Source organism: Oncorhynchus gorbuscha, linkage group LG08 (genome assembly GCF_021184085.1).
Source record: "Oncorhynchus gorbuscha isolate QuinsamMale2020 ecotype Even-year linkage group LG08, OgorEven_v1.0, whole genome shotgun sequence".
Classification (NCBI taxonomy): Eukaryota; Metazoa; Chordata; class Actinopteri; order Salmoniformes; family Salmonidae; genus Oncorhynchus; species Oncorhynchus gorbuscha.
In genome coordinates this window covers 67,640,937-67,661,834 of record NC_060180.1, presented here as the reverse complement: position 1 = coordinate 67,661,834, position 20,898 = coordinate 67,640,937, and the positions used below count along the sequence as shown (strand labels likewise).

The following is a 20,898-nucleotide window of genomic DNA, read 5'->3' as shown; positions in this document are numbered from 1 at the left end:
CCCAGAATCTCTATGTTAACCAAGGTGTTTGCAAATGTAACATCAGTAGGGTAGAGAGAGGAAAAAGGGGGGGAAAGGTATTTATGACGGTCATAAACCTACCCCCAGGCCAACATCATGATAGTGGCGAAGTGATTACAATTCAGCAATTTACACTGGAGTGATAAATGTGCAGATGAGGATGTGCAAGTAGAAATACTGGTGTTCAGAAAAACAAAAACAAATATGGGGATGAGGTAGGTAGTTGGTTGGATGGGCTATTTACAGATGGGCTGTGTACAGCTGCCGCAATCGGTAAGCTGCTCTGACAGCTGACGCTTAAAATCAGTGATTTTTGCAATTCGTTCCAGTCATTGGCAGCAGAGAACTGGAAGGAAAGGCAGCCAAAGTATGTGATGGCTTTGGGGATGACCAGTGATATATATCTGCTGGAGCGCGTGCTACGTGTGGGTGTTGCTATGGTGACCAGTGAGCTGAGATAAGGCGGAGCTATACCGAATGAAGACTTATACATTTACATTTACATTTAAGTCATTTAGCAGACGCTCTTATCCAGAGCGACTTACAAATTGGTGCATTCACCTTATGACATCCAGTGGGACAGTCACTTAACAATAGTGCATCTAAAACTTAGGGGGGGGGGGGTGAGAGGGATTAGTTATCCTATCCTAGGTATTCCTTAAAGAGGTGGGGTTTCAGGTGTCTCCGGAAGGTGGTGATTGACTCCGCTGTCCTGGCGTCGTGAGGGAGTTTGTTCCACCATTGGGGGGGCCAGAGCAGCGAACAGTTTTGACTGGGCTGAGCGGGAGCTGTACTTCCTCAGTGGTAGGGAGGCGAGCAGGCCAGAGGTGGATGAACGCAGTGCCCTTGTTTGGGTGTAGGGCCTGATCAGAGCCTGGAGGTACTGAGGTGCCGTTCCCCTCACAGCTCCGTAGGCAAGCACCATGGTCTTGTAGCGGATGCGAGCTTCAACTGGAAGCCAGTGGAGAGAACGGAGGAGCGGGGTGACGTGAGAGAACTTGGGAAGGTTGAACACCAGACGGGCTGCGGCGTTCTGGATGAGTTGAAGGGGTTTAATGGCACAGGCAGGAGCCCAGCCAACAGCGAGTTGCAGTAATCCAGACGGGAGATGACAAGTGCCTGGATTAGGACCTGCGCCGCTTCCTGTGTGAGGCAGGGTCGTACTCTGCGGATGTTGTAGAGCATGAACCTACAGGAACGGGCCACCGCCTTGATGTTGGTTGAGAACGACAGGGTGTTGTCCAGGATCACGCCAAGGTTCTTGGCGCTCTGGGAGGAGGACACAATGGAGTTGTCAACCGTGATGGCGAGATCATGGAACGGGCAGTCCTTCCCCGGGAGGAAGAGCAGCTCCGTCTTGCCGAGGTTCAGCTTGAGGTGGTGATCCGACATCCACACTGATATGTCTGCCAGACATGCAGAGATGCGATTCGCCACCTGGTCATCAGAAGGGGGAAAGGAGAAGATTAATTGTGTGTCGTCTGCATAGCAATGATAAGAGAGACCATGTGAGGTTATGACAGAGCCAAGTGACTTGGTGTATAGCGAGAATAGGAGAGGGCCAAGAACAGAGCCCTGGGGGACACCAGTGGTGAGAGCGCGTGGTGAGGAGACAGATTCTCGCCACGCCACCTGGTAGGAGCGACCTGTCAGGTAGGACGCAATCCAAGCGTGGGCCGCGCCGGAGATGCCCAACTCGGAGAGGGTGGAGAGGAGGATCTGATGGTTCACAGTATCGAAGGCAGCCGATAGATCTAGAAGGATGAGAGCAGAGGAGAGAGAGTTAGCTTTAGCAGTGCGGAGCGCCTCCGTGATACAGAGGAGAGCAGTCTCAGTTGAATGACTAGTCTTGAAACCTGACTGATTTGGATCAAGAAGGTCATTCAGAGAGAGATAGCGGGAGAGCTGGCCAAGGACGGCACGTTCAAGAGTTTTGGAGAGAAAAGAAAGAAGGGATACTGGTCTGTAATTGTTGACATCGGAGGGATCGAGTGTAGGTTTTTTCAGAAGGGGTGCAACTCTCGCTCTCTTGAAGACGGAAGGGACGTAGCCAGCGGTCAGGGATGAGTTGATGAGCGAGGTGAGGTAAGGGAGAAGGTCTCCGGAAATGGTCTGGAGAAGAGAGGAGGGGATAGGGTCAAGCGGGCAGGTTGTTGGGCGGCCGGCCGTCACAAGACGCGAGATTTCATCTGGAGAGAGAGGGGAGAAAGAGGTCAGAGCACAGGGTAGGGCAGTGTGAGCAGAACCAGCGGTGTCGTTTGACTTAGCAAACGAGGATCGGATGTCGTCGACCTTCTTTTCAAAATGGTTGACGAAGTCATCTGCAGAGAGGGAGGAGGGGGGGGAGGGGGCGGAGGATTCAGGAGGGAGGAGAAGGTGGCAAAGAGCTTCCTAGGGTTAGAGGCAGATGCTTGGAATTTAGCGTGGTAGAAAGTGGCTTTAGCAGCAGAGACAGAGGAGGAAAATGTAGAGAGGAGGGAGTGAAAGGATGCCAGATGACCTGGAGCCAGTGGGTTTGGCGACAAATATGTAGCAAGGACCAGCCAACGAGAGCATACAGGTCACAGTGGTGGGTAGTATATGGGGCTTTGGTGACAAAACGGATGGCACTGTGATAGACTGCATCCAATTTGCTGAGTAGAGTGTTGGAGGCTAATTTGTAAATTACATTGCCGAAGTCAAGGATCGGTATGATAGTCAGTTTTACGAGGGTAAGTTTGACAGCATGAGTGAAGGAGGCTTTGTTGCAAAATAGGAAGCCGATTCTAGATTTAACTTTGGATTGTAGATGCTAAATGTAAATCTGGAAGGAGAGTTTACAGTCTAGCTAGACACCTAGGTATTTATAGTTGTCCACATATTCTAAGTCAGAACCATCCAGAGTAGTGATGCTAGTCGGGCGGGCGGGTGCGGGCAGCGATCTTTTGAAGAGCATGCATTTAGTTTTACTAGCACTTAAGAGCAGTTGGAGGCCACGGAAGGAGTATTGTATGGCTTTGAAGCGTAATGTTTATTTTGATGGAGTATAGAAGGCACCTCTTGCCTTGCCTCATTCACAGCTTTGTGTACATTACCTGTGGCGCTGACATTTAGGCCGAGGTATGTAGAGTTGTCTGTGTCTAGATGGAATGCATAACCTGCATAACCTTTTTAGGAACGCCATTATTTTTGTCTGACTGAGATTCACTGTCAGGGTCCAGGTCTGACAGAATGTGTGCAGAAGTTCTAGTTGCTGCTGTAGGCCCTCCTTGGTTGGGGACAGAAGCACCAGATCATCAGCAAACAGTAGACATTTGACTTCAGATTCTAGTAGGGTGCCCTCGCCAATTCGTTGATATACTGTATACACTACCATTCAAAAGTTTGGGGTCACTTAGAAATGTCCTTGTTTTTTAAAGAAAAGCACATTTTTTGTCCATTAAAATAACATCAAATTGATCCGAAATACAGTGTAGACATTGTTAATGTTGTAAATTACTATTGTAGCTGGAAACGGCAGATTTGTTATGGAATATCTACATAGGCGTATAGAGGACCATTATCAACAACCATCACTTCTATGTTCCAATGGCTCGTTGTGTTAGCTAATCCAAGTTTATAATTTTAAAATACTAATTGATCATTAGAAAACCCTTTTGCAATTATGTTAGCACAGCTGAAAACTGTTGTCCTGATTTAAGAAGCAATAAAACTAGCCTTCTTTAGACTAGTTGAGTATCTGGAGCATCAGCAGTTGTGGGTTTGATTACAGGCTCAAAATGTCCAGAAACAAATACCTTTCTTCTGAAACTCATCAGTCTGTTCTTGTTCTGAGAAATTAAGACTATCCCATGTGAGAAATTGCCAAGAAACTGAAGATCTGGTACAATGCTGTGTACTACTCCCTTCACAGAGCAGCGCAAACTGTCTCGAACCAGAATTGAAAGAGGAGTGGGAGGCCCCGGTGTATAACTGAGCAAGAGGACAAGTACATTCGAGTGTCTAGTTTGAGAAACAGACGCCTCACAAGTCCTCAACTGGCAGCTTCAATAAATAGTACCGGTAAAACACCAGTCTCAACGTCAACAGTGAAGAGGCGACTCTGGGACACTGGCCTTCTAGGCAGAGGTCCAGTGTCTGTGTTCTTTTGCCAATCTTAATCTTTTATTTTTATTGGCCAGTCGAAGAAATGGTTTTTCTTTGCAACTCTGCCTAGAAGGCCATGGACATTTCTAAGTGACCCCAAACTTTTGAACAGTGGTGTATGTTGAAGAGGGTGGGGCTCAAGCTTCATCCCTGTCTCACCCCACAGCCCTGTGGAAAGAAACGTGTGTGTTCTTTTGCCAATTTTAACCACACACATTTTGTTTACGTGCATGGATTTTTAGAATGTCTTGTTTTTTTCCCCAACTCCGCCTTCCATCAATTTGCATAGCAGACCCTCATTACAATTTGAGTCCAAATATTTTTTTAAATCAACTAAGCATGAGAAGACTTTGCCTTTGTTTTGGTTTGTTAGTCAATTAGGGTGTGCAGGGTGAATATGTGGTATGTCATACGGTAATTTGGTAAAAAGCCAATTTGACATTTGCTCAGTACATTGTTTTCACTGAGGATATGTACGAGTGTGCTGTTACTGATATAATGCAGAGGATTTCCCTAAGGTTGACGTTGACGCATATCCCACTCCACAGTAGTTATTGGGGTGATCAGTCCTTGGTTCCAAATATTGGGGAAGATGTCAGAGCTGAGGATGATGTTAAATAATTGAAGTACAGCCAATTGGAATTTATGGTCTGTATATTTTATCATTTAATTTAGGATACCATCAACACCACAAGCCTTTTGAGGTGAGAGGGTTTGTATTTTGTCCTGGGGTTCATTCAACGTAATTGGAGAATCCAGTTGGTTCTGGGAGTCTTTAATTGTTGATTCTAAGATTTGTATTTGGTCATGTATATATCTCCATTTTGGATAAATAACTCTTCTTGTTGTTGTTTGTTTAGTGTCCAATTTTCCCAGAAGCAGTTAGATTCGATGGATTCTACATTGAGAGGATTTCTGACGTGCTGTTCGTTCTTTTTCCGTAGTGTATTTCTGTATTGTTTTAGTGATTCACCATAGTGAAGGTGTAGGATCAGGTTTTCTGGGTCTCTATGTTTTTGGTTGGACAGGTTTCTCAATGTCTTTCTTGGGTTTTTGCATTCTTCATCATACCATTTGTCATTGTTGTTCATTTTCTTAGGTTGTCTGCTTGCAATTTTTATATTTGATATGGAAGCTGAGAGGTCAAATACAGTTCTAGGTCTTCTTACTGCCAAGTTTACAACTTTCCTATTACAGTGAAACTTTTTGTCCAGGAAATTGTCTAAAAGGGATTGAATTTGTTTTTTCCTTCCATCTATAGCATTTCTTAATAATATTCAGTTCCTTTGGCTTTGATGCCTCATGATTGAGTATTGCTCTGTTCAAGTAGACTGTGATATTGCTGTGATCTGATAGGGGTGTCATTGGGCTGACTGTAAACACTCTGAGAGACTCTGGGTTGAGGTCAGTGATAACGTAGTCTACAGTACTACTGCCAAGAGATGAGCTAAAAATGTATCTACCGTAGGAGTCCCCTCGAAGCCTACCATTGACTATGTACATACCCAGCGTGTGACAGAGCTGCAGGAGTTGTGACCCATTTCTGTTGGTTATGTTGTTGTAGTTGTGTCTAGGGGGGCATATATGGGGGAGGGAATGCTGTCACCTCCAGGTAGGTGTTTGTGCCCCTGTGTGCTGAGGTGGTGTCCTTTCTCTCGCTCACACTCGGTCTCTCTCTCTCTCCTTCACCTATATATATTTCCTCTCCCATCTCCCCCATTTCTGTCTCTCTCCCTCCTCTCTTCTCTCTTTCCCTCCCTCTCTTCCTCTCCCATCCCCCTCTATCTACCCACTCCCTATTTCTGCATTAACCCTCTATCTATCTACCCTCCCTCCCCAACCCCCTCTCCATTATCCCTCGCCTCCCTCACAGCTGAATGACGGGCGCTTCACGGTGACCCAGCTGGTGGGCATACTGCGTGGCATTGCGGCGGGCATGAAGTACCTCTCGGATATGAACTACGTTCACCGGGACCTGGCTGCCCGCAACATCCTGGTTAATACCAACCTGGTGTGTAAGGTGTCCGACTTCGGCCTGTCCCGTTTCCTAGACGACTCATCAGCCGATCCCACTTACACTAGCTCTCTGGTGAGTGACCTGGATGGACAGGGGGGTTGTGAGTATGAGTGACCTGGATGGAGAGGGGAGTTGTGAGTATGAGTGACCTGGATGGAGAGGGTGGTTGTGGGTATGAGTGACCTGGATGGAGAGGGGAGTTGAGGGTATGAGTGACCTGGATGGAGAGGGGGGTTGTAGGTATGAGTGACCTGGATGGAGAGGGTGGTTGTGGGTATGAGTGACCTGGATGGAGAGGGGAGTTGAGGGTATGAGTGACCTGGATGGAGAGGGGGGTTGTAGGTATGAGTGACCTGGATGGAGAGGGTGGTTGTGGGTATGAGTGACCTGGATGGAGAGGGGAGTTGAGGGTATGAGTGACCTGGATGGAGAGGGGGGTTGTAGGTATGAGTGACCTGGATGGAGAGGGTGGTTGTGGGTATGAGTGACCTGGATGGAGAGGGGGTTGTGGGTATGAGTGACCTGGATGGAGAGGGGGTTGTGGGTATGAGTGACCTGGATGGAAAGAAGGGTTGTGGGTATGAGTGACCTGGATGGAGAGGGGGTTGTGTGGGTATGAGTGACCTGGATGGAGAGGGTGGTTGTGGGCATGAGTGACCTGGATGGAAAGAAGGGTTGTGGGTATGAGTGACCTGGATGGAGAGGGTGTTGTGGGTATGAGTGACCTAGATGGAGAGGGGGTTGTAGGTATGAGTGACCTGGATGGAAGGGGGGGGGGTTGTGGGTATGAGTGACCTGGATGGAGAGGGGGTTGTAGGTATGAGTGACCTGGATGGAGAGGGTGGTTGTGGGTATGAGTGACCTGGATGGAGAGGGGGTTGTGGGTATGAGTGACCTCGATGGAGAGGGGGTTGTGGGTATGAGTGACCTGGATGGAGAGGGGGTGGGTTGTGGGTATGAGTGACCTGGATGGAGAGGGGGGGGTTGTGGGTATGAGTGACCTGAATGGAGAGGAGGGTTGTAGGTATGGATCTTGTTAGCTTGGTCTGTGTTTAATCGGTCTTTCTATTTTTGTCTGTGTGTGTTTATCTGTGAGATTGCTTGTTTGTTTGCTTTCTTTGTTTGTTTGCAATCATGATCATGTGTGTGTGTGTGTGTGTGTGTGTGTGTGTGTGTGTGTGTGTGTGTGTGTGTGTGTGTGTGTGTGTGTGTGTGTGTGTGTGTGTGTGTGTGTGTGTGTGTGTGTGTGTGTGTGTGTGTGTGTGTGTGTGTGTGTGTGTGTGTGTGTGTGTGTGTGTGTGTGTGTGTGTGTGAGTGTGCTCACTCACTTGTGTCTTTGTGTCTCTGCATTCTGTGATCATGTTTGTGTGTGTGTGTGTGTGTATTCCTGCGTATGTGTGTGTGTATTTCTGCGTATGTGTGTCTCTGCGTGTGTTTGTGTGTCTGCGTGTAAGTGTGTGTGTGTGTCTCTGTGTGTATATCTGCGTGTGTGTGTATTTATGTGTGTGTGTGTCTCTGCCTGCGTGTGTCTGCATGTGTCTACCTTCCTCTCCCTGTGTGAGTGTTTATAATGGCTCCATCGCCCAGCATGCTCCACTGTATCAACCCCGTCTCTCCCTGTGTCTCTGCAGGGAGGGAAGATTCCCATCCGCTGGACCGCCCCTGAGGCCATTGCCTTCAGGAAGTTCACTTCGGCTAGTGACGTCTGGAGCTACGGCATCGTCATGTGGGAGGTGGTGTCCTACGGAGAGAGGCCCTACTGGGACATGGGCAACCAGGATGTGAGTTAGTTAGTTCCTAGCTCCTGTTGTGTCTGATAGGCTCATACTACCAGAAGAAGTGTTTCAATATCTACTGTAGCAGACTAGAACACACTAGCATGCGACCTGGATGTCAGTTAGTTAGTTCCTGGCTCCCGTTGCGTCTGACAGATCGACACAGCGTGTTGAATATGGTTCCAATACCCACACTACCTTACTACTTATTGATTTATTCAGGGTATTTATTTGATAGGGACAGTGCACATTAGTCATTGAATTAAAACATTTCAGTTTCAACATCAATGTAAAAGTTTAGCAACAAAGCAAATTTTCATCCGTGTTCCCTGAATGAATTACTTAGAATGAAATAATTTATTGGTCATGAATTTAAAGTAGTGTGCTAGTATGGCTGTTGGAACGGAGCACTGTTTTATTTCAGATTCATAGTCTTGAAGGGATAGTTTACACTGAGGTACATTGCAGCTGCACTTTTAGTTTGAGCTTGACAGTTATGCTTGAGAGTTTTTATCTTCACTGTGCAGGTGGTTAGTGCAGCTGTGTTGACGTTTTTTTACTTGAATGTCTCCTGATAACCACGTCTCCGCCTGTATCTTCAATCCACAGATATTTACTACGGCAGAGTAGTTAACTACCACACACACACTCACACGCACAAACTCACGCGCACACACACCCACTCTCTATCCCCAAAACACATCTTACCATCTCACTGGGCTTCTACCTTATTAATGAATAGAGAGCAATTATGCTCATCCAAACGTGGCATCCAACATGTTGTATCACTGCAGTAGCCAGTTTCAAAATAATCATTACATTTGTGAGCAGTGAAAAATAAGAATATGAATAGTACAGATGTTGTATGATCCCAAAGGCAAATTTGCATTGCAGCAAGAAGTAACCAAAATACATACCGACAGCATATGGATATAAATAGCTTTGTAGAGAATACAAACACGTCATGACAAATAAATGAGGAAACGGGGAGAGCAAGTTGTGCAGTAGAGAGATTCTTCATCTTTTACAAGGGCCCATTTGCTTTGTAGCAAGTAGTCAAATACATGTGAAGTTTATAGAAAGTAGAACAGAAAATAGCATGTTGTAAAAACAATAATCAACAGTAATCAACAGTAATCAACTGTAATCAACAGTGATCAACAGCGATCAACTGTAATCAACTGTAATCAACAGTAATCAACAGTAATCAACTGTAATCAACAGTAATCAACAGTAATCAACTGTAATCAACAGTGATCAACAGCGATCAACTGTAATCAACTGTAATCAACTGTAATCAACAGTAATCACATGTAATCAACAGCAATAACAGTAATCAACTGAGTTAACTGACTCTTACTTTCTTTTCTGTTATTCCTCATGAATTAGAATTTCAATACACTTTTTAAATGGACAGGAATTGAGAATGGAATTGATCCCTAAACCTATTCTATCATATGGTATTGTATCCTGTGGTATCATAACGTATCATATTGTATCGTACCACATTGTATACAATCACATTGTATCATATCGTATTAAACACTTTCCTTAGGTGATGACTGCGGTTGAACAGGACTACCGTCTTCCCCCTCCTATGGACTGCCCCATGGTGCTGCACCAGCTCATGTTGGAGTGCTGGGTGAAGGAGAGGAACCTGAGGCCCAAATTCTGCCAGATCGTCAGCACCCTGGACAAGCTGCTCCGCAACGCCGCCACACTCAAAGTGGTCACCAGCACATACTCAGGGTGAGTGGAAGAGACTGGAGAGGAATTATTTCTTTATTTCTTTATCATGTATTTATTTCTTTATTATTATATATTTTTTAAATAATAATTATTAAACTCAGCAAAAAAAGAAACATCCCTTTTTCAGGACCCTGTCTTTCAAAGATCATTTGTAAAAATCCAAATAACTTATTCAATGATCCATAAACAATTAATGAACATGGACCTGTGGAACGGTCGTTAAGACACTAACAGTTTACAGACGATAGGCAATTAAGGTCACAGTTATGAAAACTTAGGACACTAAAGAGGCCTTTCTACAGACTCTGAAAAACACCAAAAGAAAGATGCCCAGGGGCCCTGCTCATCTGCGTGAACATGCCTTAGGCATGCTGCAAGGAGGCATGAGGACTGCAGATGTGGCCAGGGCAATAAATTGCAATGTCCATACTGTGAGACGCCTAAGATAGCGCTACAGGGAGACAGGACGAACAGCTGATCGTCCTCGCAGTGGCAGACCACGTGTAACAACACCTGCACAGGATCGGTACATCCGAACATCACACCTGCAGGACAAGTACAGAATGGCAACAACAACTGCCCGAGTTACACCAGGAACGCACAATCCCTCCATCAGTGCTCAGACTGTCCGCAATAGGGTGAGAGAGGCTGGACTGAGGGCTTGTAGGCCTGTTGTAAGGCAGGTCCTCACCAGACATCACTGTCAACAATGTTGCCTATGGGCACAAACCCACTGTCGCTGGACCTCCATCAGAGGTGGACGGCGGTGTGTCACAGCATCATCGGACTGAGTTTGTTGTAAAAAATAATAATAATAAACGGGAAAACTCAATGCTGTGTGTTACAGGGAAGACATCCTCCTCCCTCATGTGGTACCCTTCCTGCAGGCTCATCCTGACATAACCCTCCAGCATGACAATGCCACCAGCCATACTGCTCATTCTGTGTGTGATTTCCTGCAAGACAAGAATGTCAGTGTTCTGCCATGGCCAGCGAAGAGCCCGGGTCTCAATCATATTGAGCACGTCTGGGACCTGTTGGATCGGAGGGTGAGGGCTCGGACCATTCCCAACAGAAATTTACGGGAACTTGCAAGTGCCTTGGTGGAAGAGTGGGGTAACATCTCACAGCAAGAACTGGCAAATCTGGTGCAGTCCATGAGGAGAAGAGGCACTGCAGTACTTAATGCAGCTGGTGGCCACACCAGATACTGACTGTTACTTTTGATTTTGTCCCCCCCCCCTTTGTTCAAGGACACATTATTCCATTTCTGTTAGTCACATGTCTGTGCAACTTGTTCAGTCTCAGTTGTTGAATCTTGTTATGTTCATACAAATATTTACACATGTTAAGTTTAATGAAAATAAACGCAGTTGACAGTGAGAGGACTTTTATTTTTTTACTGAGTTTATATAATTGTTTTAATCATATTTTTTATATATATTTATATATATGTGTATTTTATATGCACAACAAGACCGGTGTAAAGAAACATTTAAATGGTTTCTAAACAACAGTTTCTAAATAAGCATACGTGCGTCTGCACCCGAGAAACCTACAGATTTGCACAAAAACCTCTCCCATGACAATGAACAAAAATTCAAAGTATACTGTCAATAGTAATAATTATTGAAACACCAACCTACACATTTAGTGGTTTTTACAGACATGGTCATATTTTTTTGTTGTTGGTTTGATTTGTTGTTTTGGTGTGCGATCAACAATATCAACAGCAGCGTGTTGGGCCTAAACTGATGTATAGGGCATGAAGTTCTAGTTCAGCTCTTTGTACCCCACTAAACAAAACCACACAATTATCATATTCCACTTATCAGTTTCTCGCTTGAGCCTCAATGTCTTCCAGTTTCACTGTTGCAGCATTACCCCAAGAGTGATTCCTATTGCCAGGAGCGGGCCTCTGTCAAGCTAATTGCGTGTGGAAATGTAATGTCTGACCTAGGTTTAATTCCCCGTGCTCTTGGCTGCCTCCTGAATGTAGGTAATAGGACAGAGAAAGAGATGGCGCAGACAGAGCCAAGGCTGCTGATATAGAAACAGACTGACGGACAGCTGAGGTGATGGAGGATGTAGAAACAGACTGATGGAGGAAGTAGAAACAGACTAACAGAGAGCTGAGGTGATGGAGGATGTAGAAACAGACTGATGGAGGATGTAGAAACAGACTGATGGACAGCTGAGGTGATGGAGCATGTAGAAACAGACTAACAGAGAGCTGAGGTGATGGAGGATGTAGAAACAGACTAAAAGAGAGCTGAGGTGATGGAGGATGTAGAAACAGACTGATGGAGGATGTAGAAACAGACTGACGGACAGCTGAGGTGATGGAGCATGTAGAAACAGACTGATGGAGGATGTATAAACAGACTGATAGCTGAGGTGATGGAGGATGTAGAAACAGACTGACAGCTGAGGTGATGGAGCATGTAGAAACAGACTGACGGACAGCTGAGGTCATGGAGCATGTAGAAACAGACTGATGGAGGATGTAGAAACAGACTAACAGAGAGCTGAGGTGATGGAGGATGTAGAAACAGACTGATGGAGGATGTAGAAACAGACTAACAGAGAGCTGAGGTGATGGAGCATGTAGAAACAGACTGATGGAGGATGTATAAACAGACTGATAGCTGAGGTGATGGAGGATGTAGAAACAGACTGACAGCTGAGGTGATGGAGCATGTAGAAACAGACTGATGGAGGATGTAGAAACAGACTGACAGCTGAGGTGATGGAGGATGTAGAAACAGACTGACAGCTGAGGTGATGGAGCATGCAGAAACAGACTGATAGCTGAGGTGATGGAGGATGTAGAAACAGACTGACAGCTGAGGTGATGGAGCATGTAGAAACAGACTGATGAAGGATGTAGAAACAGACTGACAGCTGAGGTGATGGAGGATGTAGAAACAGACTGACAGCTGAGGTGATGGAGCATGTAGAAACAGACTGATGGAGGATGTAGAAACAGACTGACAGCTAGGGTGATGGAGGATGTAGAAACAGACTGATGGAGGATGTAGTAAAAGACTGATGGATGATGTAGAAACAGACTGAGGTGATGGAGGATGTAGAAACAGACTGATGGAGGATGTAGAAACAGACTGAGGTGATGGAGGATGTAGAAACAGACTAACAGAGAGCTGAGGTGATGGAGGATGTAGAAACAGACTGATGGAGGATGTAGAAACAGACTAACAGAGAGCTGAGGTGATGGAGCATGTAGAAACAGACTGATGGAGGATGTAGAAACAGACTAACAGAGAGCTGAGGTGATGGAGGATGTAGAAACAGACTGATGGAGGATGTAGAAACAGACTAACAGAGAGCTGAGGTGATGGAGGATGTAGAAACAGACTGATGGAGGATGTAGAAACAGACTGATAGCTGAGGTGATGGAGGATGTAGAAACAGACTGATGGAGGATGTAGAAACAGACTGATGGAGGATGTAGAAACAGACTGATGGCTGAGGTGATGGAGGATGTAGAAACAGACTGACAGCTGAGGTGATGGAGCATGTAGAAACAGACTGATGGAGGATGTAGAAACAGATTGAGGTGATGGAGGATGTAGAAACAGACTAACAGAGAGCTGAGGTGATGGAGGATGTAGAAACAGACTAACAGAGAGCTGAGGTGATGGAGGATGTAGAAACAGACTAATGGAGGATGTAGAAACAGACTAACAGAGAGCTGAGGTGATGGAGCATGTAGAAACAGACTGATGGAGGATGTAGAAACAGACTAACAGAGAGCTGAGGTGATGGAGGATGTAGAAACAGACTGATGGAGGATGTAGAAACAGACTAACAGAGAGCTGAGGTGATGGAGGATGTAGAAACAGACTGATGGAGGATGTAGAAACAGACTGATAGCTGAGGTGATGGAGGATGTAGAAACAGACTGATGGAGGATGTAGAAACAGACTGAGGTGATGGAGGATGTAGAAACAGACTGATGGAGGATGTAGAAACAGACTGAGGTGATGGAGGATGTAGAAACAGACTGATGGAGGATGTAGAAACAGACTGAGGTGATGGAGGATGTAGAAACAGACTAACAGAGAGCTGAGGTGATGGAGGATGTAGAAACAGACTGAGGTGATGGAGGATGTAGAAACAGACTGATGGAGGATGGAGAAACAGACTGATGGAGGATGTAGAAACAGACTGATGGAGGATGTAGAAACAGACTGATGGAGGATGGAGAAACAGACTGATGGAGGATGTAGAAACAGACTGATGGAGGATGTAGAAACAGACTGAGAAACAGTGATGGAGGATGTAGAAACAGACTGATGGAGGATGTAGAAAACAGACTGAGGTGATGGAGGATGTAGAAACAGACTAACAGACTGAGGTGATGGAGGATGTAGAAACAGACTGAGGTGATGGAGGATGTAGAAACAGACTGATGGAGGATGGAGAAACAGACTGATGGAGGATGTAGAAACAGACTGAGGTGATGGAGGATGTAGAAACAGACTAACAGAGAGCTGAGGTGATGGAGGATGTAGAAACAGACTATTGGAGGATGTAGAAACAGACTGATGGCTGAGGTGATGGAGGATGTAGAAACAGACTGAAACACTGAGGTGATGGAGGATGTAGAAACAGACTGAGGTGATGGAGGATGTAGAAACAGACTTATGGAGGATGTAGAAACAGACTGAGGTGATGGAGGATGTAGAAACAGACTGATGGAGGATGTAGAAACAGACTGAGGTGATGGAGGATGTAGAAACAGACTAACAGAGAGCTGAGGTGATGGAGGATGTAGAAACAGACTAACAGAGAGCTGAGGTGATGGAGGATGTAGAAACAGACTGATGGAGGATGTAGAAACAGACTGATGGAGGATGTAGAAACAGACTGACAGCTGAGGTGATGGAGGATGTAGAAACAGACTGAGCTGAGGTGATGGAGGATGTAGAAACAGACTGAACAGAAACAGACTGAGGTGATGGAGGATGTAGAAACAGACTAGAAACAGAGAGCTGAGGTGATGGAGGATGTAGAAACAGACTAACAGAGAAACAGACTGAGGTGATGGAGGATGTAGAAACAGACTGATGGAGGATGTAGAAACAGACTGAGAAACAGACTGATGGAGGATGTAGAAACAGACTAGAAACAGACTGAGGTGATGGAGGATGTAGAAACAGAAACAGACTAGAAACAGACTGATGGAGGAGAGAGCTGAGGTGATGGATGATGTAGAAAAACAGACTGAGGTGATGGAGGATGTAGAAACAGACTGATGGAGGATGTAGAAACAGACTGATGGAGGATGTGAGCTGAGGTGATGGAGGATGTAGAAACAGACTGATGGAGATGAGACTGAGAGTGATGGAGGATGTAGAAACAGACTGATGGAGGATGAGAAACAGACTGATGGAGGATGGAGAAACAGACTGATGTAGAAACAGACTGAGGTGATGGAGGATGAAACAGAAACAGACTGATGGAGGATGTAGAAACAGACTGAGGTGATGGAGGATGTAGAAACAGACTGATGGAGGATGTAGAAACAGACTGAGGTGATGGAGGATGTAGAAACAGAGAGAGCTGAGGTGATGGAGGATGTAGAAACAGACTGAGGTGATGGAGGATGTAGAAACAGACTGATGGAGGATGTAGAAACAGACTGATAGCTGAGTGATGAGGTGATGGAGGATGTAGAAACAGACTGATGGAGGATGTGGAGGAGAAACAGACTGATGGAGGCTGAGAAACAGACTGATGGAGGATGTGGAGTGATGGAGGATGTAGAAACAGACTGATGGAGGATGTAGAAACAGACTGAGGTGATGGAGGATGTAGAAACAGACTGATGGAGGATGGAGAAACAGACTGATGGAGGATGTAGAAACAGACTGAGGTGATGGAGGATGTAGAAACAGACTAACAGAGAGCTGAGGTGATGGAGGATGTAGAAACAGACTATTGGAGGATGTAGAAACAGACTGATGGCTGAGGTGATGGAGGATGTAGAAACAGACTGAGGTGATGGAGGATGTAGAAACAGACTGATGGAGGATGTAGAAACAGACTGAGGTGATGGAGGATGTAGAAACAGACTGATGGAGGATGTAGAAACAGACTGAGGTGATGGAGGATGTAGAAACAGACTGAGCTGAGGTGATGGAGGATGTAGAAACAGACTGATGGAGGATGTAGAAACAGAGAGCTGAGGTGATGGAGGATGTAGAAACAGACTGATGGAGGATGTAGAAACAGACTGATGGAGGATGTAGAAACAGACTGATGGCTGAGGTGATGGAGGATGTAGAAACAGACTGACAGCTGAGGTGATGGAGCATGTAGAAACAGACTGATGGAGGATGTAGAAACAGACTGAGGTGATGGAGGATGTAGAAACAGACTAACAGAGAGCTGAGGTGATGGAGGATGTAGAAACAGACTAACAGAGAGCTGAGGTGATGGAGGATGTAGAAACAGACTAATGGAGGATGTAGAAACAGACTAACAGAGAGCTGAGGTGATGGAGCATGTAGAAACAGACTGATGGAGGATGTAGAAACAGACTAACAGAGAGCTGAGGTGATGGAGGATGTAGAAACAGACTGATGGAGGATGTAGAAACAGACTGACAGCTGAGGTGATGGAGGATGTAGAAACAGACTGATGGAGGATGTAGAAACAGACTGACAGCTGAGGTGATGGAGGATGTAGAAACAGACAGACTGATGGATGTGAGGTGATGGAGCTGAGAAACAGTGATGGAGGATAGAAACAGACTGAAACAGACTGAGAAACAGACTGATGGAGGATGTAGAAACAGACTGATGGAGGATGTAGAAACAGAGACTGAGGTGATGGAGGATGTAGAAACAGACTGAGGTGATGGAGGATGTAGAAACAGACTGAGAGTGATGGAGGATGTAGAAACAGACTGATGGAGATGTAGAAACAGACTGAGAAACAGACTGATGGAGGATGTAGAAACAGACTGATGGAGGATGAGAAACAGACTGAGGTGATGGAGGATGTAGAAACAGACTGATGGAGGATGTAGAAACAGACTGATGGAGGATGTAGAAACAGACTGATGGAGGATGTAGAAACAGACTGAGGTGACAGACTGATGGAGGATGTAGAAACAGACTGATGGAGGATGTAGAAACTGAGAGAGGATGAGGACTGATGGAGGATGTAGAAACAGAAACAGACTGAGGTGATGGAGGATGTAGAAACAGACTGAGGTGATGGAGGATGTAGAAACAGACTGATGGAGGATGTAGAAACACTGAGGTGATGGAGGATGTAGAAACAGAAACAGATGTAGAAACAGAGAGGATGATGGAGGATGTAGAAACAGACTGATGGAGGATGTAGAAACAGACTGACAGAGAGCTGAGGTGATGGAGGAGAAACAGACTGATGGAGGATGTAGATGGAGGACAGAAACAGACTGATGGAGGATGTAGAAACAGACTGAGAAACAGACTGATGGAGGATGTAGAAACAGAGACAGAGAGCTGAGGTGATGGAGGATGTAGAAACAGACTGATGGAGGATGTAGAAACAGACTGATGGAGGCTGAGGTGATGGAGGATGTAGAAACAGACTGACAGCTGAGGTGATGGAGGATGTAGAAACAGAAACAGACTAGAAACAGAAACAGACTGAGGTGATGGAGGATGTAGAAACAGACTGAGGTGATGGAGGATGTAGAAACAGACTGATGGAGGATGTAGAAACAGACTGAGGTGATGGAGGATGTAGAAACAGACTAACAGAGAGCTGAGGTGATGGAGGATGTAGAAACAGACTAACAGAGAGCTGAGGTGATGGAGGATGTAGAAACAGACTAATGGAGGATGTAGAAACAGACTGATGGCTGAGGTGATGGAGGATGTAGAAACAGACTGACAGCTGAGGTGATGGAGCATGTAGAAACAGACTGATGGAGGATGCAGAAACAGACTGAGGTGATGGAGGATGTAGAAACAGACTAACAGAGAGCTGAGGTGATGGATGATGCAGAAACAGACTAAGAAGAGAGCTGAGGTGATGGAGGATGTAGAAACAGACTGATGGAAGATGTAGAAACAGACTGATGGAGGATGTAGAAACAGACTGACAGCTGAGGTGATGGAGGATGTAGAAACAGACTGACAGCTGAGGTGATGGAGGATGTAGAAACAGACTGATGGAGCTGAGGTGATGGAGAAACAGACTGATGGAGGAGTAAAAACAGACTGAGACTGAGGGAGGATGAAAAGACTGAGAGTGATGGAGGATGTAGAAACAGACTAACAGAGAGCTGAGGTGATGGAGGATGTAGAAACAGACTAACAGAGAGCTGAGGTGATGGAGGATGTAGAAACAGACTAATGGAGGATGTAGAAACAGACTAACAGACAGCTGAGGTGATGGAGGATGTAGAAACAGACTAGAAACAGACTAACAGAGAGCTGAGGTGATGGAGGATGTAGAAACAGACTGATGGAGGATGTAGAAACAGACTAACTGAGAGGATGAGAAACAGACTGATGGAGGATGTAGAAACAGACTGATGGAGGATGTAGAAACAGACTGATGGAGATGTGAGGTGATGGAGGATGTAGAAACAGACTGATGGAGGATGTAGAAACAGACTGAGGTGATGGAGAAACAGATGTAGAAACAGACTGACAGCTGAGGTGATGGAGGATGTAGAAACAGACTGAGAAACAGCTGAGGTGATGGAGGATGTAGAAACAGACTGATGGAGGATGTAGAAACAGACTGATGGAGGATGTAGAAACAGACTGACAGCTGAGGTGATGGAGGATGTAGAAACAGACTGAGGTGATGGAGGATGTAGAAACAGACTGATGTGATGGAGGATGTAGAAACAGACTGATGGAGGATGTAGAAACAGACTGAGATGTAGAAACAGACTGGAGAAACAGATGATGGAGGATGAGAAACAGACTGATGGAGGATGTAGAAACAGACTGAGGTGATGGAGGATGTAGAAAAACAGACTGAGGTGATGGAGGATGTAGAAACAGACTGAGGTGATGGAGGATGTAGAAACAGACTGATGGAGGATGTAGAAACAGACTGAGAAACAGACTGAGGTGATGGAGGATGTAGAAACAGACTGAGACTGTGATGGAGGATGTAGAAACAGAGACTGAGGTGATGGAGGATGTAGAAACAGACTAACAGAGAGCTGAGGTGATGGAGGATGAGAAACAGACTGAGGTGATGGAGGATGTAGAAACAGACTGATGGAGGATGTAGAAACAGAAACAGACTGAGGTGATGGAGGATGAGAAACAGACTGATGGAGGATGTAGAAACAGACTGAGGTGATGGAGGATGAGAAACAGACTGATGGAGGATGTAGAAACAGACTGATGGAGGATGTAGAAACAGACTAACAGACTGAGGTGATGGAGGATGTAGAAACAGACTGATGGAGGATGTAGAAACAGACTGACAGAGAGCTGAGGTGATGGAGGATGTAGAAACAGACTGATGGAGGATGTAGAAACAGACTGATGGAGGATGTAGAAACAGAGAGCTGAGGTGATGGAGGATGTAGAAACAGACTGATGGAGCTGAGGACTGATGGAGGATGTAGAAACAGACTGAGGTGATGGAGGATGTAGAAACAGACTGATGAGGTGATGGAGGATGAGAAACAGACTGATGGAGGATGATAGAAACAGACTAACAGAGAGCTGAGGTGATGGAGGATGTAGAAACAGACTAACAGTAGAAACAGATAACAGCTGAGGTGATGGAGGATGAGAAACAGACTACATGGAGGATGTAGAAACAGACTAACAGAGAGCTGAGGTGATGGAGGATGTAGAAACAGACTGATGGAGGATGTAGAAACAGACTAACAGAGAGCTGAGGTGATGGAGGATGTAGAAACAGAGGTGATGGAGGATGTAGAAACAGAGAGCTGAGGTGATGGAGGATGATGTAGAAACAGACTGAGGTGATGGAGGATGTAGAAAGAAACAGACAGACTGATGGAGCTGAGGTGATGGAGGATGTAGAAACAGACTGATGGAGTGATGGAGGATGTAGAAACAGACTGAGGTGATGGAGGATGTAGAAACAGACTAGAAACAGACTGAGGTGATGGAGGATGTAGAAACAGACTGAGGTGATGGAGGATGTAGAAACAGACTGAGGTGATGGAGGATGTAGAAACAGACTGATGGAGGATGTAGAAACAGACTGAGGTGATGGAGGATGTAGAAACAGACTGACAGCTGGAGGTGATGTAGAGCTGAGGTGATGGAGGATGTAGAAACAGACTAACAGAGAGCTGATGGAGGATGTAGAAACAGACTAGAAACAGACTGATGGAGGATGATGGGATGTAGAAACAGAAACAGACTGAGGTGATGGAGATGTAGAAACAGACTGATGGAGGATGTAGAAACAGACTGATGGAGGATGTAGAAACAGACTGAGCTGAGGTGATGGAGAAACAGATGGAGGATGTAGAAACAGAGAGATGTAGAAACAGACTGATGGAGGATGTAGAAACAGACTGATGGAGGATGTAGAAACAGAGAGAGCTGAGGTGATGGAGGATGTAGAAACAGACTGAAACAGACTGAGGTGATGGAGGATGTAGAAACAGAAACAGACTGAGGTGATGGAGGATGTAGAAACAGACTGAGGTGATGGAGGATGTAGAAACAGACTGAGGTGATGGAGGATGTAGAAACAGACTGATGGAGGATGTAGAAACAGACTGAGGTGATGGAGGATGTAGAAACAGACTGAGGTGATGGAGGATGTAGAAACAGACTAACAGAGAGCTGAGGTGATGGAGGATGTAGAAACAGACTATTGGAGGATGTAGAAACAGACTGATGGCTGAGGTGATGGAGGATGTAGAAACAGACTGACAGCTGAGGTGATGGAGGATGTAGAAACAGACTGAGGTGATGGAGGATGTAGAAACAGACTGATGGAGGATGTAGAAACAGACTGAGGTGATGGAGGATGTAGAAACAGACTGATGGAGGATGTAGAAACAGACTGAGGTGATGGAGGATGTAGAAACAGACTAACAGAGAGCTGAGGTGATGGAGGATGTAGAAACAGACTAGAAACAGAGAGCTGAGGTGATGGAGGATGTAGAAACAGACTGATGGAGGAATGGAGGATGATGGAGGATGTAGAAACAGACTGATGGCTGAGGTG

General features: G+C 45.6%; 1 protein-coding gene across 1 annotated transcript in view; it reads left to right on the top strand.

Moving 5' to 3' along the window:
* Nucleotides 1-20,898, top strand: part of LOC124042087 (ephrin type-B receptor 3-like) — an 88,311-nt gene that overhangs the window by 61,273 nt on the left and 6,140 nt on the right. Inside the window, exons 12-14 of the mRNA XM_046360411.1 lie at nt 6,020-6,235; nt 7,795-7,944; nt 9,494-9,687. Of these exons, the coding sequence (XP_046216367.1) occupies nt 6,020-6,235; nt 7,795-7,944; nt 9,494-9,687 (560 nt within the window). The remainder of the gene's footprint in view (nt 1-6,019; nt 6,236-7,794; nt 7,945-9,493; nt 9,688-20,898) is intronic.